This window comes from Aythya fuligula, chromosome 18, assembly GCF_009819795.1.
Source record: "Aythya fuligula isolate bAytFul2 chromosome 18, bAytFul2.pri, whole genome shotgun sequence".
NCBI classification, from domain to species: Eukaryota; Metazoa; Chordata; class Aves; order Anseriformes; family Anatidae; genus Aythya; species Aythya fuligula.
Genome location: NC_045576.1, coordinates 7,495,444 through 7,521,517, shown reverse-complemented (window position 1 = coordinate 7,521,517; position 26,074 = coordinate 7,495,444). Strand labels below are relative to the sequence as shown.

General features: G+C 39.1%; 1 protein-coding gene across 2 annotated transcripts in view; it reads right to left on the bottom strand.

Moving 5' to 3' along the window:
- Positions 1-1,563: 1,563 nt before the first annotated feature.
- Positions 1,564-26,074, bottom strand: part of MMD (monocyte to macrophage differentiation associated) — a 42,858-nt gene continuing 18,347 nt past the window's right edge. Inside the window, exons 1-7 of one of the 2 annotated variants that reach the window (XM_032199717.1) lie at positions 19,512-19,733; positions 13,416-13,497; positions 7,053-7,213; positions 6,116-6,190; positions 5,628-5,729; positions 4,766-4,835; positions 1,564-3,854 (exon numbers count right to left, since the gene is read on the bottom strand). In XM_032199717.1, coding sequence (XP_032055608.1) covers positions 3,654-3,854; positions 4,766-4,835; positions 5,628-5,729; positions 6,116-6,190; positions 7,053-7,213; positions 13,416-13,497; positions 19,512-19,540 — 720 coding nt within the window. In that variant the 5' untranslated portion in view covers positions 19,541-19,733 and the 3' untranslated portion in view covers positions 1,564-3,653. Of the gene's footprint in view, positions 3,855-4,765; positions 4,836-5,627; positions 5,730-6,115; positions 6,191-7,052; positions 7,214-13,415; positions 13,498-19,511; positions 19,734-26,074 lie in introns of those variants that run through there. The other variant, XM_032199716.1, reaches the window with a different exon arrangement.

The window sequence follows — 26,074 nt, the reverse complement described above, 5'->3', positions numbered from 1 at the left end:
ATCACACCTGTGCCATTTATACAATTCCAAGATCACCATGTAAGAGCTCAGCTACAAGCTCTGAAAATCATGCAGTGAACTAGGAATGTCTACCACAGGGACAGCCCTGACCCCAGTAAGTGTGTTATTCCATTCAGCGTACTGCTGATACTGTGGCAATGCTGGGATATGTAATAGGAGTGCTGCCTAAGAGACACAGGCTTGGCATTTCAAACTAGAAAAAAAAAAACACAACAGAATAGAAATGTGTAAAAAACATTAAATATAACCATCTTATAACTGCTAATATCAATTTCCACAATTTAGGTATCCTTAAAAATTTGGGGAAACTGATAAAAAAGCTTTCAGTCCAATAGATACAGCAAAGGCTGAAAAAGCCATTTAAGACACTTGAGACTCCTTTGAACAGACTTTATTACTTTCCTAGAACTTGGAGACAGTAATACAATTTCTTATGATAATCAGAAATAATTAAGAGGGATATGGGGAAGACAACTGAAAAAGAAGTCTCTTTTATGGCTGCTTTTGTTAACAGAGGAAAAAAATAATTGAAAAAATCATTGAAATACAAAAACCAAACAAACAGCATACTCTAGCCTAAGTTCTTCAGTGAATCCCTTCAGGCAACTCACTATTAATTCACTTCCTGAAATCATTTGAAAGTAACAGCAGCAGACTGCATTTCCAGCAAACAGTGTAAAGCTTTAGGCTTAACGAAGACTCAGGAGGGAGGGAAAGCTACTGCAAGCATATCAAATAGCAATAGTTGAAAGAGGTCAGCAGCTTCTCATGACAATGTGCTGGATTATTTTTCCTGTCCACGATTGAGGCTGAGGGTGCAATTCATCAGCAGACACATTTCACCACAAAGGTGCAGAGCTCCCTAGTACCCTAACTACCTGTCGCATCCTGGGCATCTCTGGAAAGATGCATTTGCAAAACCAAAAAGCTTGTTATTGCTGCTTCATTTAGACTCAGTGTACTTGTTGTAATTCTAAAACCTAGAGACATAGATACTAGAGGAGCAAATGCTTTTAAAAAAATTTGCTTCCAGAAGACAAAGAAATTGCATCTCTGTTACTGCAGAGCATTACCAGAAAAAGCACTATTGTTACTCCTGGGAGGAATCAGCCTGGAGAGCTCAATTAGCTGGCAGAGGGGGGTGGGGAATGGAACACAAAAGGCTAATTGACATAATATTTGTTTTGCAGACAGAAATGCATTTTTCTTTCAGCTTGTCTATAATTTATGCAATAATACACCTACAAGAATAAGAGGAAAATCATGTATTTTAGTGTTGCATATTTGAACAGTACAAATGAGAAAGCTGATCTAAAATGGCAAAAGTAGCAAGGTCCCAACATTGACCAAAATTTACACAAATAAAATCTTCTACACCCACAGCACAGATGGAATCATTTGAAATGTAATCCTTCCTGTATTTTTTATAGAGTTAACTGTGCAAGCATGATGTTGTTTGTCATCAGGAGCAGCAGTGTTACTCCCTTACTTCCCTGCCTAAGTATCAGAGGGGGAAGATATATCAATACAGGAATACAAGGGTTTCCAAATTGCACAAAATGTTTATTGTTAGTCTAGTACATTCAATATCATATTGACTAGAATACAGTAATTCAAAATATTTTTGGCGAATTGAAATTTTTAAAAACCATTTCAAACACTCCAAAAAGCAATGCCATGAAAAATTAACTTAAAATTAAAACAAACATATTCAAGCAATAGTTTCACTTTTGACTACAGAAAACCTTTACATGGGTTTTAGTGGTTTTAACAGTACTGCATTTAAACAAAATATATGAAATCACAAAAAGTGGAAAATACTAAAATACACACAATGTTAAAAAACTGAGGCATCCAGATGTGAGACTTGTACTTGGAATTACCTGCCCAGTTGTCCCATTTGTACTTTTTTGGGGCAGTTAATTACTCTGCTGTAGTGATGCTGTTTCTCCAATCATCTACTAACACTGTACAGCAACTCTTCTTCAATGCCTTAAATCTAAAGTTTGTCCCTCTTGTTAAGTTCCGTTTACAAATGTATATAATCTAAAATATGCAACCCACTGACAAATCTAGGTGCAATATTAAACGGTACCTTGAAAAACATCCCTATCTTGCTACTTATCATTTGAAGATAGGCAATATTCAGAACAAAATCTGAAAAAGGCAACGAGTTTTGCTTGTTTTTGAATACTGACATGAAAAACAGTAAATTAGAAAAAGGATAAAGTCAATCTTAATATAAGACATTCATTATATAGTGGGACAGATTACAATTATTGGATAAACAGTATTACAATGACTCTTCTACAACTGGTCATTTAATGCACATGTTCTACAATCGTGACTTACTACCACATTTTGTTTTCCTCTATAGAAAGACAGCAATACAATTGAAGACCAGTTTTACTCTGTGTTAAGTCCTAGAATGACAAGTGCCACTGAATCAAGTTCTTCATTCTTTCCTCCCTGAAAGGCTGTGCTTGTGAAGAACCAATAGCCATGAATTCAAAGTGGTCAGCAGTTGCTCTCTACCTGCTGTTCTGACAAGGATTTCCCAACAAAACGTCAGTCAATGACCCAAATGAAAGTTGGTGGGAAGTGGTTCTGCTGGCCAATTCAAATCCCCTTGAAAAATCCAAGCCTTAGTATTACAGCACCAATATATGTATACATATTTTGGAAAAGTTACTAACCGTTTTGCATAACGTGATATTAACTGGGCACCTTCCTTGATACTGCCAAGGTCTGATGTCAGCTTTCATCCAAACTGCTGCTTTACTGGGCAGCAGAGAGTTGAACTGGGAATCTTGAGAAGAAACTTGTGTTAATTACTTCTTTAACGCACTTCATCTCTATCACATATAGAGCCAAATTAAGGTGCTGTTTACATGGTACTATAGATGAGCAGAATATTACCACATTCAAACTCAGCAGATGAACATTTATATTTTAGTTTGCAAAAGTGGTTATTATAATTACACCTATAATATAACCCTTGGAAGAGGTATGTTTGCTTGTCAGTACAGTATGTGGAATGTAACCATTTCTTGCAATAGATTTTGCAACATGAATAACTGCATAGATGACAGTTGTATGTTTTCAGTTCAGTAAATGTACTTTTAAAGTTTACAAAAAACACAAAAAGTTTCTATAAAAGTCACATTATATCAAGATAATGGGTGGTAAAAGGTCATTCATCTGTGATTCATGTTTAATAAATGACTAGTGGAAAGGTGACAGAAACCAAGTTCAAATCAGAAGTTACATTTTTGCTATTGCACTGACTTCACTTGAATCACTAATTTAGAAAAATTCATGTAGTTAAAAATTGTAAAGTTAAACTAGAATACAAAATTTATTTGTAAACATCAGGTAGCCAGTTCTACTAACATGGAATGGACTCTTAGTACTGCAGTACAGTATCTTAGTTATTTACAGCACTTGCCATACGAAGGACAATTCCAGGACACACACAACATCAGTTCACAGTAATTGTGTTCAGAGAACTACCAATGTCAGTGCAGTTTTTCTGTGCAATTTTCCAATTTCCCCGAATTCCTTAAGTCAAATAATACTGTTACAGAGGCCAAGTGCAGATTACTCCCCCCACTCTGATATATATGTATATATCATAAGTGACGAATGATGTCTGCAGGACTTCTGTAAAGGTACTTCCAAATGGCATAGTAATGAACAGCAGCTGCTGTGGCCACAAATACATGCCAGATGGCATGGGCAAAAGGAATGACTCCATCACTCTTGAAGAACACCACACCAAGACAATATATCAAGCCTCCCCAGGCAACCTCCTGAAGTCCATCGGTGTTGCTCTGACAATAATTAACAGACAAATTAGAAAACCGTATACAACATTTAATTACACTTCGTATAATACATTATATTTATACAATATGTTTCAATAGAACAATAGAAGTAATAGTAGGATAAATCAGAAGTTAAGACAAGTCTGATATTTTGCTTCAGGCTTGTTTTGTTAGCAGAGCAGACAAGCATGAAAAAGCCAATTGCTGAGAAATCATGTTTCTCAAATACAATGCATTAGTCTGATAGAGTTCAACTACTTCTCATCCATTCAGTTTTGCCCTGCTTCACTGGAACGAAAAGCCTCTAGTAAGAGACAAAAAGCTAGCTTTGTTCCACATAAGTCATTTTTAAAAGGGGCAAGAGTCAATTTACTTTCCCCATTTTGACCCAGACCACAGAATCAACTGATTAGATTTTACCTACAGCTTTTCAACATACCAAGAAAAAAGGACAATTTGTTATCAGAATTTTATTCTAGTGTCCTAAAGAAAGCTTCTCTCCCAACTTCTAAGTCTTGAGCAGGCATCAGAAACATTCATGAACAGTAAAATTTAGAAGCATTCCATGACAGGTTAATATATTTTGTATCTTCATCATTTTTACTAAAATCAAGGTAAATGACTTATTACATCCAATATCCTATCAGGGGTGGGGATCTTAATGATGTTTGGAACCCAAGTTCTTTTTATCTAGATGCCATGGCCCAGATTCAACAAAAGAAGATAACATTTCACTGAATGTAAGCTATAAATCCAAAAATATTGCTGACTATATTTGGTTCTTCTGCAGGGAAAATTTATAATTATGGTGGACTATAATTAAGATCTTTTCAAAAGAAACAGAGCTGCACCAGATCTTAAAACAGTTATAAAAGGAAAGTTTGTATATTTGTAAAGTCAACAATCACATTCCTTACCATGGAGGTCACTACCAGAGCAGGAGAAAATCCCATTGCTAAGTAGAAAAAGAGCTCAACGATCTTATACCTAAAATAGAGCAAAAAGAACCATTTAAGATGGAGTACATAAAATACAAACATCTCCTTCAACAATAAAGAAGGTATGTCTAAGATTTTATGTTAGCATGAGTTCATTCAATTTCTCATAAAGCTTTTCACACAGATATGTTTTATTACAACAATAAAGCTGTTATTTATCTCTGTGCATGCTGCAGCTGCAGACAATACCTTCTTCACTGAATACTGCCTAGATGCATTCATTTGCATTAAATACTAATGAGAATAAAATATTCAGACAACTCATATTCTCTAATTTGAGAAGAAGCTCAATAGCTCATTGCCAAAACAAAGAACAGTCTGTCTTGCCCACTGAAAGTATGTAAGAGCAGGCTCTAGAACTTGTCAAACTCCAAGACACATATTTCAAATTAGAAACACTACTACTACTATTAGAAGGTAGCAGGAATTAGTAAATCTTGATATGTATGCAGTATAATCTATACATATTACTGCATAAATTAGTGGCATTAAGAAGTCTTTTTTTTTTTTTTTTTTTTGCATTACCCACTCTTTCCTGTTTTCTTGTAGTAAAGAAGTTTTAAAATTAGATACTTCCCTCACACCCCTTTAAGAGGAGACAACAATATACCCTAAAGACAGGTTATGACAGAGTGAATACACTTATCGCTTGACAAGACAGAATTTTGCATCACTCATCATTTATTTCCACCATCTCAAAGGTCTCATTTCCATCTACAAAAGGCCAGATACTTTAAGAAAACCACACAGTTTAAAGCTGAATGCAAATAATAATTCTTACTTTTCATGGTAGAGAAATACATAAATGGTTCCTCCAGCAGCCATCAGCCAGATAAACCAACGCATGTGAGATGCTAGAGGTCCAAGCTCACGTAGATTTAGCCTGGAAGTACAGAGATTTCAACAGACAAAATTAATGAATAAAGCATATTGACACAAGAGTAGGAGGCTTGATAAAAATATATATTTAGAGCTATAACATAAGCACAATGAGGGAGAAAAATATTTGGACATGCAGCAGCAGAAGGTATGTTTATATTGATGTGACCACAGCACAATGTGGAATATACATAAACAAACAGCTTTCTAGTGCTTTCAAATACTACTTCCTGTTCTGCAAATCCCAGGGGATTATTATGTTTCATTGCACAATACAGAATGTAGTCAATTGCTTATATGAAGACACCTATAGAATGTGAAATGTCACAATGATAGCCTGTTTACATTGGGAAAAGCTTTAATTCTGAAGCTGTGCTTCAGACTTCTTACCACGGTGCATATGATGCTGCAATGAAGACGTAGATCATCATTCTGTCACACATGTGAAAGCAATGCTCCATTGTCCTAGCAGGAGAAAGAACAAGCTCATCAAGGAAGATATTGAAAAGATTTTTGTAATTTTTGTATCATCACATTTTCCTGACACATTTTGTAATTACTTCGGGGGAAATACCATCATCTCCTTAACCTCTTAAAACCATTTGGAGGACTGTTGACTTTTCTTCTATGTCACAAAGTCATAAGCAAGACATGTAGGAGATGAGCGCTCTTCCATCCCTCTCCCTTTCTCCATCTCATCATACATTCTGCTCACTGTCAAGGAGGCAGAGTTTTGTCACATCAACCCTACCTAATCCAGAAACTTTTCTTTTTACTACCAGTTAAATGCAATTTATGGCCCAGAATTATATAGGGGTAATAACAGATACAAAGAAAAATCACATCTTGGTTTTCCTGTTGCACCCTTGCTCTCAAAGCTGTTAGCCATGTATCACATTTTTATTCTCTTGGCACACTCTGTGTTACTTAAAGTACTTGAGCATGCCATAGTCCCAAGCAGTCCTCATTTCTAAAATGGGCTTATATCCACCGTGCACTTGTATTACATTTTTCCAATGCAATTGCTAGATTAAGACCCACTAGGTTATCAGTTGCATTGGAAGAACAAAAAAAACCCTTCCCTAAGGCACCAGACATTGTAGGTTTGTTTGCACAAGAACTTGGCTCACTATTTCTTCCAACAGAATCAAGGGTTTGGTTTATTTTGTTTTGCTGTTTGTTTGTCTGTTTTGAAGTGATTCACTACAAGGCACTACCCCAACTTTCTGTAAAATCATTACTTTTTGACTACTTTAGAAATACAGTGTTAAAACATCACAGAACATGAAAATAAATAAAACATCATATACAAGAGCTATAACGATACCTTAAGTGACTCTTCTTCCAAGAAACTATGTGAAATACTGTGGAGACAATGAAGAGCGCACAGAGCCCCATGCCATACATCCATGCTGTTATCTTTTCCCATCGATCATCAGAAAGCCGGTGGAGAAGGGCACTACCCACAATTGCAGGAACAATAAGGAACTAAAACCCAAAACAAAATACAAACAAATGTTAAGACTGTACTTGCTACAAATCTAACTACCCACAGTACTGCAACAGCAGGGTGGATGGTTTTATAGCATGCTGCAGTATTATGTGTATGACATTTGATGGCAGCCTTCACCTGGAACAAACTTTTCATTTAGTTTTAAGTTGACACACAAGGGTCTAGACTTTGGCAGTGTCTCAGACAGCTAGGTTATACCTGCTCCAAACAGAAACAAAGTTTCTCCTCACATGGAATTAGGATAAGCTACTAGCTCCTCTAGCCATGATACAAAATCAAACAAAAGGATTTATGAAGTCCGACTAGCTTTTTTTTTTCCCCTCCCCATCCTGCTTTGTATTTCTATAAAGGTTTTAATCTTACTCTAGACTCAGATCTAAACTGCCACTTGTGCAGAGGCTAAGCACAGAACAGACCAAAAGAAATAAATCTCAAAATGAAAAAAAGTATTTCAAAGTGTGCAGTTAAATAGCAGGTAACAGAACTAAGCAAAGGTTTTGCAGAGCTTGGGTTTTAGATATGAAATAAATTACCTGCAAACTTTTATGAAGATTCTTAATGCACAAATATGAAGTTCTTATATTGCAGTGTATCCCAGACTGTTTGCCTTACCATCTGCCTCTCCAGCAGCTTTAATTCAGATTTTCCAAAGTTACTACTGCTATAACATCACGATGGTATTAGCATGCTCACGTGAAGTATCTAAGAGGTGGGCTGCAGGTTTCATACAATCATTTTCCTTTCCAGGATAAATTACTTCATCCATCTTTGTCTCATTTTGGGGGACGGGGGAGGAAGTAAAAAAAAAAAACATGTCCAATTAAGTATTTAGAGAATAGAGCCTGCTGTCTCAGACATTTCTACCTGTCTCCTTCTACTGTGAAAGGGTATCTTTATCAGTCTTTAAGTTAAAAACCCTGTAAATGTTCCTTTTTAGACCCTGCTGTATATCTTAAACATGAATTAAGTCACTGGAATTGTAAATAGACTTCATAGGTTAAATACTTTATAGGTCAACCTAAGTCTCACATACTAAACAAAGCTAGGAACCACTAATGTTTAAACAAATTGGCAATTCTGCTATGCACTACAGGTTTGATAGCTTAGAGCACAAAGTTCTGGTCTAGCCTGCGCTATCTTTGTTCTGTATCTACTTGCAGACAAGAAATTGAGGCTCTGATCACAGCTATGGTTCAAAAAGATGCACAGCATACTGAATGAATCTGTAAACCAGCTGGTTAATCCAGAGAAAGGGTTAAAAAAAAAATGACAAAACAATGCTTTTACTTCTGGATTTTGAAGTACATCACCTGTCACTTCATTACACTTATAGCTTCTTCCTTTCTGCAAAGCTTGGTACATTCAAACCAAAAGCAGTAGAGCCATACAAATGAGAAGTACATCATTCTTGTGTCTACAGCATTTGGACCAGGGGTGAAAATACTTTGAGTTTTGCAACGAGACTATGGAAGTTGACCTCACACACTTTAAGGCCAAAAATAGTCTTCCAGTCTGGCTTCTTGTTTATCACAAAACCACAGATTTCCATATATGTATCCTGGAGAGCCCTCAAATTCAAGTAAGGTTAAAAACTGTTTCACTCCTCTGGAGATTAGTCACTCCTGATTTCCACATATGGTATACAGTTTAAAGTGTGGCTGAAGCCCTTGAGACAGCAGGGAACTGATTAGATGTGACAGTTGTTTCATTTCATATTTGTAGGAGACACGAAAATGCTAAGCTCCAGAAGTTTTTTTAGCTGGGTTTCTTTAAGCTGCAGGATCATGCTGTATCCACATTTGTCAGCTTGCTTCCCTATTTCTGATACAAATTTCAATGTGACTAAAATTGACAGAGAACTGAAAAGTTTTGAGAGATATTCTGTATCCACAAGTGTCACAAGCATGACAAATCCCTGCTAAATCTCTGTTAAAGGCCTAGGCATGAGCAGCTCAGAGATTCCACCTGGAGCTCTAATTAAGACCTTCTTATAGGAAAGAAGGCCTCCAAGGAAACTAGATTTAGATATTACAGAGTATCTTGCCTTTCTTATGGAGATATCCCAGCTTCTTATCAGTCTACTAAAATAAGTGTTTCACAAGATAAGCTATAATGCATAATGTTCAAACGGACCAACACATAATTCACTGCCAATTGCTTTTTTCAAAACCTATTGTATATAAAGTTTCAGGATTAAAAACAAGCAATTTTCTGATCCTTTCTTTGCACCTTCAGAGAAAAGAATACAGCCAAAAATGAGTACGTGGCTGAAGGGCTGAATTCATCTCTTTTCTGCCTTGTCGGGTCTCTAACGAATGATTCTATTTCTCACAGGGAACAATACCATACTAACATGAGAAGGATTTATTGTGTTTTATTTTTCTCCCTAAGTATTCTATTTGGAAACACTTCACCTCTGTGCCCAATATGCATCATGGGAACAGTTAGACTAAACAAGAGATGTTCTATTGCTTTTTTTCTGACCAAAAATAGCTAGATTAAAAACAAAATCCAGAAATGATACTCTGCTGTTCCAGACAACTGGATAAAAGTTCTTTAGGTTCTAACACCATACCATGTGTTACAATGGACTCTATTAAATCTAATTTCCATCTCACAAAAAAAGCAGCACTAGTCAGCTCAACGAGACATCTTCATTTTAAAAAGTCACTAGCACAAGAAGAGTATTCTTCAGAATACAGAAGCAATCAGTCCTTTAAGAGGGGGGGATAATTACCAGAAACTTAGTCAAATAATCAGAATTGATAGAACGAATGTGATTGTGCTGTCACTTCACAGGAATGACATAGCATATCTAAGTTGCCAACATTCCTAATAATAAAATTAGCTAGAAGTTAAAGAAGTTTTGCTTATTTCATCATGAAGTACAATTCTTCCAAATGGAAACTGTCACCCACCAACTTAACATACCGTGAACAACACAAGACCCATGATGCTCCACTTTACTGACTCCACTGCCTTTACTAATACTTGCTAAGGCAGAAATGAGGCTGGCAGGATTTACAGAATGAGAGAAAGGCAACAGTTTCACTAAGTTCTCTGGAGAAATGCCAGAACAAAATGAGCCTGAAGTTACAATAACAATACAAAAAAATGACAAAGAATTACAATATATTTATTTACAGCTACGGGATGGAATCCTTAAGAGGCAGCTTAGGTGCAATCCCCACTAGATATATATTGTAGAAACTGACTACCACAACCACTGCTGTCACAAATAACAGCCACTGTAAAAAACTAAGGCACAAAGAAAGATCCAGAAATAGTTGCTGTAGATCTGAGCAGGCATACTTGAGTGAAATTACACTCTCTAGGTATCAGTTTATAGGTATCTCCCATCTCTTTTGGGGTTGCTGAGAAAACTGATATTTCGGTCAGTATTTTATCTGTATTTCTTCCACATTTCTGCATGGAATCTCTCCCACAGACAGGTTTAAAAAACCATTAAAAACTGCTTTTGTCTGGAACATTCATGCCAACTTAAGTTATTTTCTTTGCACACAAGACTACACAGGTCATATAGTCAGCAACATGACCTTTGATGCACAAGCCACTGTGGCAAAGCATGTATTACCATGGGAGAGTGCATACATGGCTCTCACCTGCCCTTTATTGAGAGAGGAATGCTAATAGCATAACGATAGCCCCTACAGTTCCTCTTTGAAAAGGAAGACAAAGACCAACCAAGCAGCCAAAAAAGCCATGTGACACTTAAACTGTTTTTTGTGGTCCATCTATCTCTAGTTTCCTGCTCCACAATTGCAGCCCTGAAGCCATGTAGTGCCTCTCTACTCATGAATTTTCACGAATAAGGAGACAAGCATCATGGAACAAGAAACCTACTGGTGACTTGGGTTTTGCACTATACAGAGGACAGAGAAACTGCTACTATCAGTCAGGTAGAACTGAGACATTTTCATCATAAGAGCACTTCTGAAATTTTGATGATTCCTCTTTCCATGCTCCAATGGCCTGGAAAATGCTCCAAGCCTCATTTTTGAAATATTTACACTTTTTCCATGCACTGTACAAACCAAAACTAGAACTCATTTTAAGAATAGTTTCTCCTTTCAAGGCAGTTGGAAGAAGCTTTTAGAGCAGTATAACACAAGTTGTGCCTAAATTCTGAAGTTTTTATACATCAGAACATGCCTTTTGTCTGATAAACCTTACAAGCACTAAAAAAATTCAAGATTAAATAGCAACTTGCCCAACGCTTTGATTTAGCTTACCTTACAATTCAAATGCTTATTACTCCTGCTTCTCAAACAGTTTCCTTCCTGTTCTTCTAAACAGAGATCAGTCTTTTCTGTCTCTACATTTAACTGCTTAGCTGCCCTTCCTGTCTCCTAGTGACTAAAGACAAGTCAGTGCTTCATTTACTGTTAGAAGACATTTTAAACAGCCTTTCTAGTAAGAAATTTGAAGACACCTTACTATGCTACACAAAGTTATCTTTTAAATATCGAATCAAAAACTGACGTATGGGATTCTGTATCCCCATTTATTATTTAGTGTTTTTGAAGCACGTGCTTAAACTGACTACCATATATTTTTAAGTCAAAGCCAGAAGAGATACCTACCTGAGGACTACAGTTATGCTTGTAAAATACAAGTTGACTGTTTTCTGAATTGCAAGTAAAAAGAAATAGGAGGAAAATGGAGAATCATTGCTGTTAACCGTAAGCTATTTTGTATATATTATGTCACTACCTAATGAAAACTTACTATACTATAACATATACTTTACTTTATAACATATGCTTTGGAAGAAAATATAGTAACATATGCCCAAGTTGTGAGCAGATCACGGTAGATTTTAGCATGTAGCTTGACTGTTCAGAATTGGAATTAGACAGATTTACCATAAACAGTATTATACCACAAAATACTGATATGACACCTTGGCTGTAACCTGCTGCTAACAGGCCTATTCAACTAGATGAAGCCTAGAATTGCTAAAGAGTACAGGAACTTCTGCTAGATATCTTCAGAGCCAACTTTTTGGCCAGGATTTGTACAAGGATTAGGAGATAAACTACATACTTACGCAAACTAACAGAATGTTGCTTCATTTCTCTATGTAAATATGTGCTTATTTGTCTAATGTTGTACAAGAGACCCTTGGCTTAAAAAACACACACAAGCTTCAGTCAGCTTTTCTGTATGTAAACCAAGAAGATTCCATTTCTACCAGCAACACAGAGCTGCATGTTTGCTATTTACAAAATACACAGGAATGATCTAGGTAGAGCTCCATTCTTAAAGGACTGAAGAGTCCCATGCACCGCACCATGAGTATTTGTATCTGTGGCTCACTCAGACACATTGGAGATAAAAAAAAAAAAAAAAAAAGTGGCCAAAGTCAAACATACTTCAAATATTTGGAGTAAAACAAGAGACCAATGAGAAGCACTGGCTGCCTTTATAAAAGAGCAAATGCTAAATTAAAAAGTTTTTAAGAGTTCTTTCCAACTGCAAAAAAGAAGTGGGACTGCTTTTGTTATTTTGTTTACATATCACATATTCAAATCTAGTATGGGTCTTTACATTATGAAAATAAGGGCAGACTAGGATTTTTAAGGCTGTCTAGCATTTACAATCAGCATTGTTACTGTACCTTTCAAAAGAGGGAATTGAAGAAAAATCAAAAAATCAGTTTACAGATATTTAGTATCAGAACTAAGCCATTTTTGCTTTTCGAGCTATTATTATCCACATTATTATGTTTTTGTTGTTGTTGTTTGCTTTTAAATGAATCCTTTGCATTCTAACCTGAATAAATCTCTTATTCTTCCAGTATAGAATTCCCATATTACTACATGAGCACAGCACCAGGAAATCTGACTAGAAAGATTAACTAATATGTTTACTTATTTGCAGTCATCCTTTCATTGGCACAAGGTAAAACCACCTAAAAACATGAAGCTAACTTTGGTAAAAGGGAATCTTGAGAAGACTTTGGAACTTCTAGAGATTCAGAACAAGGACTGGTGATTACCAGACATCTAGTTAGTGTTACATTTAATGGGCTGTTACAGCTGAAGCTTACACAGAAAAAGCAGAACAGTTATAAATACAACACTTGGGCAAAGTTAAGTATTTAGCCATATAAGAAAAATACCAAAACACAGAGTTCAAAAAAATAGTACTTACTGCATGTGTGTAACAGTTAGCAGCATGTTCATAGCAAGTGGGTTTGTAGCGGCTGTTTGCTGGAGCTGGGTGGTTCATGAACCTGTTGAATAATTAAGGAGTACTGTTAGGGAAGTTAATAAACCATCTCTTTGGAGCATCATGAAGGAATACCTCCAACCCAGTAACATTAAAAATGTGTACAGACACGTTTAAGGTAACTATTATTAAAATTCAAATTTTTCCTCAAATATGTTCTCTTACCAGAAAGATCAGTTGACCATTCAGTACACAGACAATCACAGAATTATTTATTTATTTATTCATTCATTTTAAATCTTTAACCGATGTTTTTCTCATTTAACAGAAGTTGCATATAGAAATTATACCTCCTCTTTTCCACTTGCTTGGTCAAATAAAGAATTAACTCTCTCCCATTTTAATTACATAATAAAGACTCAATTTTTTCTTGAATTGTGACCTTCATCATAGCTGCCAAGGGTTACTCTACTTGAAAGAAATTCTTGAAACTCCAGCAATATTCCAGTTCTACATATATAACACTTCAGAGTAAGTGAACTTGAACTTTTTTTTTTTACTCTTATAGCAAGCAATATTTGCTGTTGGAGTGTCAGATGGCACAGTTTTTTTCTTTGTGGCTAGTGCTATCTTCTATCTGTAACTAAAAGAAGTTACACAGAGAAGAAAGGATATACTAATGGTTACCTCAGAAGAGGAACCATTTCAAGGGGATTTCCATGACATTCCATCTTTTTCTCTAAGAATTTTCAAACATTACCTAACAAACAATCAATCTCACCAAACAAAGCCTATGCAAGTCAAACCAAGTATGATGAAACTTGAGAAAGTTATGGAACAACTAGCCAAAACAAATGTTGTGCTTAACTATTCCAAGGAGCCCAATATTTAGGTTGTTTCTGTGAAAATACGAAAATTAAGCGTGTGCATAAAAACCTTGGAAAACCAGCACACATCCATACACAACCAGTCAAAAATCAAAGTCACAAGCTACTACAAGCATGTTAGCCCAGCGCAGCCTACTGTCATACAAAAGAACTGCTTTCACTAATAAATTCTCTTTGTATATTCCAGGTTATGGCTGACTATTATAAAACTATGCATTGGCAATTAGTCAGGTATCCAACAAGGCAAGAACAGCTTCACAACAAATACAGAACGTGTCTATGTTCAGAACTGAGAACAGCTTTATTAGCAATATTTATGTACAGCAATATTTATATTTAATATATATTTTGTTAGAAAAACTTTGGTCCTGCCTCACGTCCCTCCTGGTTTAAGTGAGAAACAGTCCTATTTTGGGACATCTATAAAATATCGACTAATTTCAAAACAGGGAGAAAAAAGGGGGAAAGAAAAAAAAAACACACACCAAAAAAGCCCCACTTAACCAGAATCTTGTCTGAGCAAGCAGTTCCTGATTTCTGGGATAGGATACGTGGTTTACAAAACATTTAATAAAACCTTTTTTTTTTTTTTTTCTAAACTGATATATGAAATTTGCTAAGACTTAAACAGCCTTGATAAAGTAACACAGTATCACCATGTCCAAATTATGGCAATTTCAAAAAAAAAAAATGTTTCAAATGTTATGAATGTAAAGGATTAAAAAAAAAAAAAAAAAAAAAAAAAGTGAATTTTAGTCACAGAAGCTGAGTACAAAATGTTGTTACAAATGAATAGTTCCAAGGAAGTTAATGTAATGGCATTTTTTTTTTGCCAGTGAAAAACAACGCTTCTCTAAGAGGATAATAAAATTGTAGTCATATGCACAGGCTTGCGGAACATTTGGAAAACAATATTGTTGCCCTGTGCATACAGACCTTCAACAGCTGCTGAAGACCATCTCAACATCATCTAAAGATGGAACATTCAGTTCACTCAGTTCTGCTTCCAAGTTTGGAAAACATTTAAAAATAAAAGCATCTGTTGGCTCAGTTGAGTGACCAGGATTAGACTGTCCTTGCTCAACTCCATAGACTCAAAGTCACAGAAAACCTTCCACTGATTGCATCTAGAATATTATTAAGTTTCCCCAGAGGCCGTGGTGGTACCTTGGAGGTCTTACAAGAGAGGCTACAAAAAGCCTGAAGAACACAAAGGAATAAGCTTCTCCTCAGTATTAGTGTCACAACTTTTATTGTTCAAAACTTCTGTATATTATCATCTAATAAGCTATAAATAATTGAAGGTAGCTTGCTAATGGGATCTTTCATTACCTATTAGAGGATTAGAACAAAGATATTAACAAAGCTATCCTTTCTCTATTATCTACACAAAGGGCGTTTTCCCACTCTTGGTGCCAACACAAGAATGATGCAAATATTCATTTATCTACGTGGTAACTTTGTCTGAAATCTGATGCTTGCCTGCTTTTCCAGGCAAATTTCACACATGCACCTTTACTTTCAAAACATTTCAAACATCGTTTTTACATTAAAAAATAGTTCTGATCATTTAATTTAAAACAACTTGCTTTTCTTTCAGAGTTCTAGCAGAGTAATACCTTTAGGAATATTTAATCCACTTGGATGTTTATACCACCTGAGTTAAGGCTTTACCTGTACTTTAACAAAAAGGCTCTCCAAACAGCCCAGCACCTAACTGTTTTACATTTGACATACCTGCACTTCTCCTTTATGAAGAATGTCAACTGCCACAGACTGCAAGACCCAGACAGCAATTGCTGTGGCATATTCGGTCAGGTCACTGCTCACAGAAAGCATTTTCAGTAAAGCAAAACTTCAGTTATCTCCCTGTGCCTTTTTATAATACTATTTATAAGTGTTACAACTTCTGAGGGAAGATCATGCAAAAAGTGGTCGAATAGGGGAATAATCAAATGCAGCCAGTGCCACTCTTGTGTTTGCTTCATTTCCAATTGACTGCTCATGTTCAATGCTTTGAGAAACAGACCTGACATTTGAAGATAGCTCCTTTCTGATAGTACGTTGAAGAGCTCATCAAAAGCAGGACAAATCATTTTGACACATTCAGTTTAAAAAGTCAGTCATTTACTCCTCTAGTTATGTACACATAGGGCATTGCAACACGAAGGAAGAATTTGGTTGTAGACTTATTAGCACAGAGGCAAAAACTGCCCCATTTTTTCTTCAAGGCAATGGAAGAAAAAAACATACCACGGGCAACAGCTGCTTTTGTTTTCTGCAACGTGAATAGTGCAATACAGGGACATTGTTTTGTCTACTATTTACAGGTCAAGTTTGCCTCTTCTGAAAAAAAGGTAATTGTGAGGAATACACACCTTCCTAACAGAGGAAATTCCACTGACAGCACTTGAATGCTGTTTACTCCTAAACAAAGGCTCTCCATAACACAGCGAGTAAGGTTATTACCAAATGCAGGATAGTCTGAGAAACTGCACTCCAATTTATAGGAAACCCCTCTAAGTGAATGCTTTTGATTCTCAAACAATCCAACACCTTCTTTAACAGCAGCCCTAGTGAAATTGCAGTCATTCATCAGGAGATACGCCAGAGTATCTCACAAGAACAGACATATATGTCTCTATTTAAGATACTGACAACCTAAGGTCTTTAGCATAAAATACTAACTCCTTCAACATCAGAAGACAATATGGATATAACTACAGAGTCTGAAAAATTAGTTTGAGCATCAGGATGAAGCATTTTCAGCTTAACTCAGCGCAGCAGGCTTCACTGCCTGAGGACAAACACATTGAGCCAGGACAGCACCCCTGACTGCTCAGACACAGCTGCTCCAAATTCCACATAATCAGCTCTTGGTACTATGTTCAGTTCCTTACAGATAGCCACGAAGAATACAAGCATCTCCAAAGTTTCCTGACTTACTTTAGATAAGCACGATATATTCTGACTTTTTGTACTAGAATTTGAAATTTCTGAAACCAAGACTAGTAAATACGTGGGGCCAGCCATGAGATCAGAATGCTTTTGCATTCAACTCCATTATAAGTTTAAGTAGCAAAAAAGTTTAAAGTAGTCATGCTTGGCCTCAAATAGATCTTGAGCCTTAAGAATGTTCCAGCTTTATAATTTCACAGCATATAAACGACATCCATTAACAAGTACATTCCCAATAGAATTGGAAAAGACAGTGAGAAAGACATGCGACTTCATTTAAAACAGGGGAGGAGAAACTCATACCCTCATTCCCTTTACGCAACCTGAACTTTGAACTTCAAATACTTCAAACAACTAGCATTTTAAATATATAGACTAATCTGTTCCCCCCCCCCCCCCCCCGAGACCATTGATCTCAAGTTCCTGTTCATTTCCAAGGGGACAGATGCTCTATGACTCACAGTGATTTCAGAATTAAGAGATCACAGTATCTGGGAGAGAAAGGAAGAGGAAAATTGGAGGGTCCTTAATGCTTTGTCTTAGCTTGCAAACCCAACTTAAAAAAAAAAAAAATAAAATAAAAAAGAATCTTAAATCTATCGCACATACTTGTGTGGCATATGTTCTCCAGTATCACCACAAGTTTATACCCAAAACTACAGAAGAGAAAACATCTTTCAAATCTTGCTTTGTTCTTGATTCCCATCTGCTGATGGAATTGCTCTTTGAAGCATGAAGCAAAATATCAGTAAAAATGGCAAACACCAATAATGGTCTCAAAGATCTAGATTTGGGGGTGTGGGGGTTTCTTTTCAGGAAGTATATTTCCTTTATTCAGGTCAAAAGGCCCCACACTTCCTTTTAGCAGCCTAAAAAGCTCATTGTCTCTTTTTATATCTTTTTTTGCCTTGTGCTTTCCAGCAGCAGAGGAGACCAGGGAGACCTCATAAACCACAAATAACAGCATATCTCCAGAAATTGCAACAAGGTGGGGACAACTCCACAAAAACAGCAGCAGCATACATTAAGCCAGGCTGTATATTTAGATACCAAAGCAATTTGTTATGTTGGCTAAGCTCTTTGCTTTTGAGAGGAAAAGCAAAAACCACAAGCAGGTCAAAATTGATCAGCATCGTGTTTTCGTTTATAACCACGTAGGTAAGATTTTGAAGAGAAATAAGCAGGTTTACAAGCAGCTTGATTCTTTCTGACCAGATCAGTAGATATCGCCTCTTTATGAATTCAATCCATTCTGTTCAGAACAGAGGCATATTCCTCTGGACTTAGTACCTTCCTTCCTGGATTCAAAGATACCTAGTCACGTTTTGCAACTATCCAGATAATTTATCTTTACTATTGCTGAACAACTGAGTCAGAAATAATTCTGATCAGAAGCAGACCACTTGTTTGGAAATATCCGTGAAATTGCGTATGTAAAGACTCATGTTACAGCACGACACTAAAGACTACATGAAATCAGCTATAATCCTGGAAACCATTAAGAGTTGTGGTACCACACACGCATCAGGTCCTGGAAAAAAAAGCATCTGTGCACCTCACTGACTGCCCAAAGGATTCCTCAACCTCCAGGCAAGTACAAAAGGCAAAACCTCAAGCAAAGCGCAGGCAGAAGTCACAGCGGGTGCAGCACATCTGGGCGCAGGGACAGGCCAGCACATCACCCTAGGTGTGGGTGGCTGCACAAACGAGGTCTGATCGCGCTGATATTTCCCCCTCCCTCCCTCACTTCCCTTTCAGTTTTATTTTGCTGCTAACCCCCAAGCTTCGCTTTCTCAGAGCAGGGCAGCCCTACCAGAGCCTGGCCTCACCTGGCGGCAGCCTGCCCCCCACAGCTACCAGCCCTGCTCCTGGGCTGCGGGTCCCAAACCCCTCAGGGACCCGCGTTCCGTGAGGGGGAAGGCGGGCAGCATCCCACAGCCGCCCCGGCCCCACAGCGAGCCCGAGCGTCCCGGGTCGGGAACCGGGGCTGTGACACACGGCCGGATGCGCGACCCTTCACCCAGTTCGAGAGGGAATAAAATAAATAAATCGTGAAAACAGACACACGGGTCCCCGCTCCCGCCCCGCTGGAGAGGCGCTGCTCGCGGCGTGTGCTCGCCCGCTACAGCCAGCGATGCCCCGGCCCTCAGCCCCGGCGATACCGAGAGAAACGCTCCGGTGGCTGCCCCCAGCCCCGCAGCCTGACCGCGGGGAGCAGCCGGGGATCCCTCACCTCCTAAACCTCTCCTGGAGCCGCCGCATGGGTCCTGGCCGCCCGCCGCGGCCAGGCGGCGGCGAGCGGGGGGTCGGGACGGGAGGCTCCGGGCGGCTCCTGAGGCGGCGAGGGCCGGAGTCCGGGCCCTCATTGGCGTGCGAGCCGCCGCGGCGTCGTCCGTCGACGAGGCTCGAGAGCCGGGCGGGCGAGCGACGGCTGCGGGCGGCCGCTTTAACCGGCCCCTCGGCTCCCCTCAGCCCGCCCGGCCCCCGCTTCCCTCCGCCCCGGCCCGCCCCCGGCCTCCCGGCCCGGCCCGCCCCTCGCCATGGCGGGAGGATGGCGGCTCCTTCATGGCGGCCGCGGCGTGAGGCGAGCCCGCCGCACCACAGCGCCAAAATAAGCAAATATCTGAGGGTTCGGCTATTTAAACAGGCCTGGTTTTTAACCTACAGAAGCTGGAGGAGTCCTTCCGTGAGGGAACCCGGGTGGCGGCGGGCTCTGAGCACCGCAAAGGCCCTTGTCCCTGTAGCACGCAGGGGGCTGCCCGGCAGAGCAGAGCAGAGCAGAGCAGAGCAGAGCAGAACGGGCTCCTCCAGCAGAGTTGTGCCTCTGCCGTCGCACAGAGCTGCACGTGAAGTAATTACAGTGCTCTAAGCCGAGGTTACAGCGGCTGGGCTGCTGCTGATAACCTGGCTGGCTGTTTTACTAGTTCCTCCAGCTGTAAGTCACTGAGGTGTTATCAATTTAAACCATGAATTTTTCCAAGCAAGGGTTATTTTACATGAGTGAAGAAATGTTGTCCACAGTATTTCTATGAGATGAACGTGGAATTGCCTTTCGTAGTACAAACTGGGGCATGAATTAAGAGAATTCTTGAATAAGCTTCTGTCTTCTAATCTAAGACCTTGTTTACAATGGGATCTGAACTGTTAGAGCCCTCAACAAAAGCAATTAGTACAGGCACACCAAAGCAAACCGCCGGTTTAGACAAATAAACTATATCCGGCATCAATATCGTTTATGGCAGGGCAGAGACAGACGGGATGGGATCTGCTGGCCGCTGCCGCAATGGTTTATGAGTTGCCTCCCCAGCGGAAGGTGCCACCTCTGCCAGGCAGCCACCTCCACCACAGGCTGTAGAGAGAAACGTGGCCATTGTCACTTGGCTGGCAGTCAAGTTAAATCCGGCTTTTCATGGCCCTCAGTCCCCTTTACTAAATCTTCCTCCACATCAGGAGTTAACAAACGGTTAGGTGGTAACAGCTTTGTAAACTGCCACAGCAAGACTTGCTTGACCCTTGGTTTCTCGCCTTTCATGATGAAATAAGCTCCTCTGGGACGAATTGCAATTTTCAGTCTCCCACAGGGGCTTGCTGCAACGGTAGCTGGGGCTGGGCCAGGTGCTGCAGACAGGCAATCGCTCAACTTTGCTCCAAGGCAAGGGTAGAACATGGGGCTGGAAAGGAGAGCTCCTGAAATGCAGAGCCAAACTAGTTCCTGGATGCTTCTCCTGAGTTTCAGGAGGGCTTAAATTACTTCCATTAATCTCAGTGAGGTATCACTGTTAATAAAGTGGTACAATCTGTCATCTGATTTAAGTGTCATGGCTAATAAAAGAAAGCTCCATGTTGCGGAGGTACATCCTGCTTATGTTATCTATTAATCCAAAAAGAGCGGAGCTTGAGGACTCCACTGAAGAACCCAGCCCACATGCATGACTGCATATTATTGGCATCCCAATAGTGTGGCTATATTTTGAGGTGGAACTTGTGGTAGTACAGCTCCCTTCCATAATACCACATATCCATCCTTGCATTCCTCCACTACTGCCCCAATAATTTGTTTTTTCAGGCTGTAAAAATGTTCAGGAAAATACGATTCTGTGGACACCAGGACTGGAAGACTGGCTTTTTTTGTGGTTCTGGTAAAACCTGGACCGACTCCTGTAAAACAGATCTTCTGCGACCTTCAAAGGTGCCCACAGAGTCATCGCATTTTGTCTCCATCTTCTCTCACTCCCTCTGCTCTTCTTTGGCTGCTGCTTCTGTCTCTTCCCAAACCACTCTCATTATCTTTTCCTTCCCTGCTGCTTTTCACATTTGATCTAGATTCTACCAGGAAATGTGTCACAGAGGCTTTTTCTCCTGTTTTCAAAGCCACTTTTTCCATGTTTGTTCTGTGGTCACAGATATCACACACTGTGAGATCTTCAAAACAACAATTACTGTAGCTTCCTGTTGTTGGAGCATCAAAGATTTACAAATTAAAGATCTAGTTCGAATCATTGTTTCAAACTTGTTTCTTTTGAATAACAACAAGAGCATTCAAACCATGAAGCTTGAGAGAGTGAAACCAGGTTAAGCAGACCACCAGCCATCATGAGAACTGTAATGAGACTGGAAAGTTTTGACACTTGTATTGAACTGACTCTCCACGTCTCTTAAGGATAACACCAAATTACTCAGCATGGATATTTTTAAAGTGGTCCTGGCCAATAACTTTTTTTTTAGTACCAGTGACTCTGGTTGAACTCATCACTCTAATTGCTTTTTATGATCTAATGACTCAGAATCCTTTATTTTTTATTTATTTATTTTTTTAATATTAGAACAAAAGAAATGCCTTGTTATGGGTGAAATGACTATTAAATTTAAAACCTAAATTTTGGCAATAAGCATACAGAATTAAGGAAGTAAAAAATCTTATTAATTTGATCGCTTTTATCAACAAAATATGAAAGAAAAAAAAAAGAACTTTGAATACAGGTGTTTTTTTTGATTCAGAAGTGTTCTCAAGACTAGAAATATGCAATGGTAAGTTCAGCTGGGAATGTATTTTAATAGATGAGTCAGGGTTACAAGGAGATGGAAGAACTTTCCTTACTGGATGCATCGCTGCTCTAGGGGTCTCTCATGTAGTGCATTTAGAAGAAGGACGAAAGGAAAATAAATGGAAAAGAGCTCATTAATAAAGAATTGAACTTATTTTTTCATCGGACAAGGAGAATTTAATTCTGATCAGTGCTGTGAGGTATTCATAAAATGGATTTTACAAGATGAACGAGGCAATCCCACTTTGATCCCTAATAGGAGGTGTTTGCATAGCAATCTGTCACTAATTGCACTTCTTGACAGTCTCAGCAGCGTAGTCAGTGGCTGCAGGAGCTGGTTTGCCCTTATTGTTTCTAGGTCAAATTTTACCCACGCAGAATCTCCTGCACATCCGTCACAGGAACTATCTACAACCTGGGGACAGCGGAATTTGTTCTCCTGGACATTTAATCCATCACTTTTATGAGCATTAAATTGACACAGACATATGTCATTTCTTAATCAGACATCAAGTATTTTTATAGTATTATGCAAATATGGACACAAAAGTAGGGTCCGTAGTGACAGAAATGGCAGTTTTCACTCTATTACAAAATTGTCCTGGGTTGCACAACCTTATCAAGCCAATGGGCAGGACTTGCTGAAATCTTCCTTTTCCCCAGCCAAGGTGAAATTTTAAGTGCCACATGAGATGTCAGTGGGGAGTGAAATTCTCTCAGGAGGTTAAGCTAACAAAACTAAACATCCCGCACAAAAACTGAGTTTCTTCTAGCCATTTGGCACAGGCAGCAAGTTATTAATATAAGCCCACATGATAACTACTCTCTTGATCTGTTGAACAGATAGCAGTCACATAACATTTGTAAGCAGCTCCACAGCTGCCAAAACATCCACAACAGGGACGTGACACCGCTAAGAAATGTTCCCAGGTACTCACTTTTCGGAGCTGCCGGTGCTGACGGGCTCTGTCAGAGCGGCAGGACGGCACACGATGGCTTGGGAAGCTCTCGGCCAATTTATGCAGCAGAGGTGAGCTGAGCAGCACCAGGCCCTTAATGAGGCACGGGAACAAGTCTGACAGGTGAAACTTCTCTCCACTCCCAGTTTACATGAGAGAATAAATCAAGCATTTCTGGTAAATAAGGGTGGGGAAAAATACCTTTCTGCATTCTTTTTGCTTTGTAACAAATAAAACATGGGAATCCAGCCCTCGCCTTCCTGTCTTAGCAGTGTATGTGCTAATGGATGAAGCTGATGGTTTGACAGAGGTTTGATTTAGAGGCTTGAGAGGCAAAGCTCCTTCCCTTTCCTAGGTTTAGAGTACAAATTCAGAAATAAGCAAGGTTGTCACTGAGTGACTGCTTCAAATGTGTGTGTGGTCATGGTAGATATGCAGTCTGACAAAGCTCTTCTTGGCTGGTAAAACAATTTACTGATGCAATTTTGGAAGGAAATCCTATTCTTCAAGATTCTAATAGGAAAACCGGTTTTGCAATAACGTGGCCTGTAAGACCAGGACAGCAACAGGTCCCTTGTGAGCCCAAGGCGAGGCTCTGAGCACCCCATGGGGCTCAGGCTTGCACCCCCTTGGCTCATGCCCAGCTGCATCCCTGTGGCACACAAGTGGGCAAACCAACCTGGGGTCCCTCAAAGTGTTTTTTTTTTGGCACATGTGGGGACACGTGGCAGCAAAACGTCCTGTGGTGGGCTCAACCACAGCATGGTGTGGCCTCCTTGGGGCCAAGGCTGCAGGCTCCATGGAGGTAGCCCTCTTTTTTTTTTTTTTTTTTTTTTTCCTTCCTGCAAACTGACCCAGATTTCTGCTTTGCTGACAGTCTTTTTTTTTTGAGCATAGTGCGAAGGAGAAGCATCCCGTACTGAAATGCATGTCAACGGTCTTGTGAAACAAGCACCCCTCCCTCCCTCAGCCTTCCCCCAGCCTAACTAATAAGGTCATTCCACTGAAGGCAGCTTATAAATAGCTTTCCAAACACTAATGGAATTAGTTCTGCCCTGGACAACTTTTCCAGGGTGACACAGGTATCTAAGAAGGGCTGGCTGCTTGGCATACACAGCCACTCGCAGTGGAAATAATGTTGAAACATAAACATTTACCTGATGTCATAGCACTCGCTGCCAGCATTAAACCTGAAATGGGATTACAGCATTACTTAGTAATATAATAGAGGAGATTTACTGCAAGTAAAACAAGTGATTTTAGATGGATGTGCCTTGTAGCAGATTAGATTAGGTTAGGCTAGGTAATTACATTTAAAAATCTGCTGAAGGTTTCTTTCTGTCAGTGTATCTGAGAAAAGGGTAATTTTCATGGCTACAGAACCCTCCAGATTTTGTGGGGACAATGAACAGCTTTGTTGGGGAATAATTCAAAGGTACTTCAAGTCAGGAGGAATCTTTAACATTATGGCGATCAATGGAAAATGAGTAGGGTAGCTATAAAATCTCAGTGATGTTTTAAAATTCTTTTACTACTTAAATCATCTGTGAACTGAGCCATTGAAGCCCTCTAAAAGCAATAGCTGAATTATTAACACCTTAAAATTTGGTGTGAGATCTGCAATTTTATACTAAACAAAAAATGATTTGTTTACAAGAGTTACACCAAAATTCAGAGACAATAAGCATCGATTGTTCACTGATGTGGGGACTTCAAACCAATTAGAGTTAAGCTCCTAAACAAGAGACAGACATGAAATTATAATTTGATTATCTATGTGACTAATGAAGTTTAATTGCATCTTCAGGAAAATAATGCAGTGATATTATTTTGCAGTCATTTGGCTTGTGTCAGATAGCAGTCCTGCCATGTATTGCATTTGAAGTTGAGCCCGTTTCACATCATAAATAAAATTACACAGATTTCAAATTACACACTGAGAAAGATAAAGGTCAAATTTGATATTAATCTATCCTTTCCATCAAACAAACAAACAAAAATATGAAAAAAGCCTTTTTGTAAATGTGATAATATCCCATGGCACACTTGGTCATAAAAACACAGCTTCTCAGATGCCAGTTGCTGACATTGCTTTTAAAACACTGAGACTTTTCCATGTTGTGATTAGTAAATGTGTGCTCATCTGGAGTTACAATGTACCTCAAAGGTATTCCAGCCAGGTACATTTTAGTAATGTACTTCAGTAAATACATTTTAAAATGTATTTAGCCAGGTGCATTTTCTAGTAGGACCGCAGTGATGTATCTTACAAGAAAACTTTCTGTTGGAGTGAAAAATGAAATTTCTCCTGGTGGATGTTAGGTGTTCGGGCCTCTCAGATGAAGAAGCTCCCACAAGGCCAGGAGGTGCTTTGTGTGCCTGAAAGGAGATTAGAGCTGCAGAGAACAAGGAGAGAAAAGCAGCACTTGTTAGGCTGGGTACTGGCCTTGGACCAGCTGCGGACACGTCTGAGTCACCGGGTGAACCGAGTCTGTTACTGACGGCAAAGAACTTGTATTTCAAACAGCACAGAAATATCCTGCTTTCCGACATTGATCCTGTAGTATTTCCTTTGTGAAATGTTAGTCATAATGTACCCGAATTCAAGGCTTGTTTAGAAACAACAAACGTCTGTTTGCATTGGCTTTCAGTAATTGTACCGTAAGAGAGAGGATTGGGGATTTCAACCTGCTGCTTACGGCTGGGTAACCTGGGAACCTCTCTTAGGTCTTCCAGCAGAAATAAGTATGTAATTTAAGCTAACAGGAAATGGGATTCATTTTTTTTAAAGG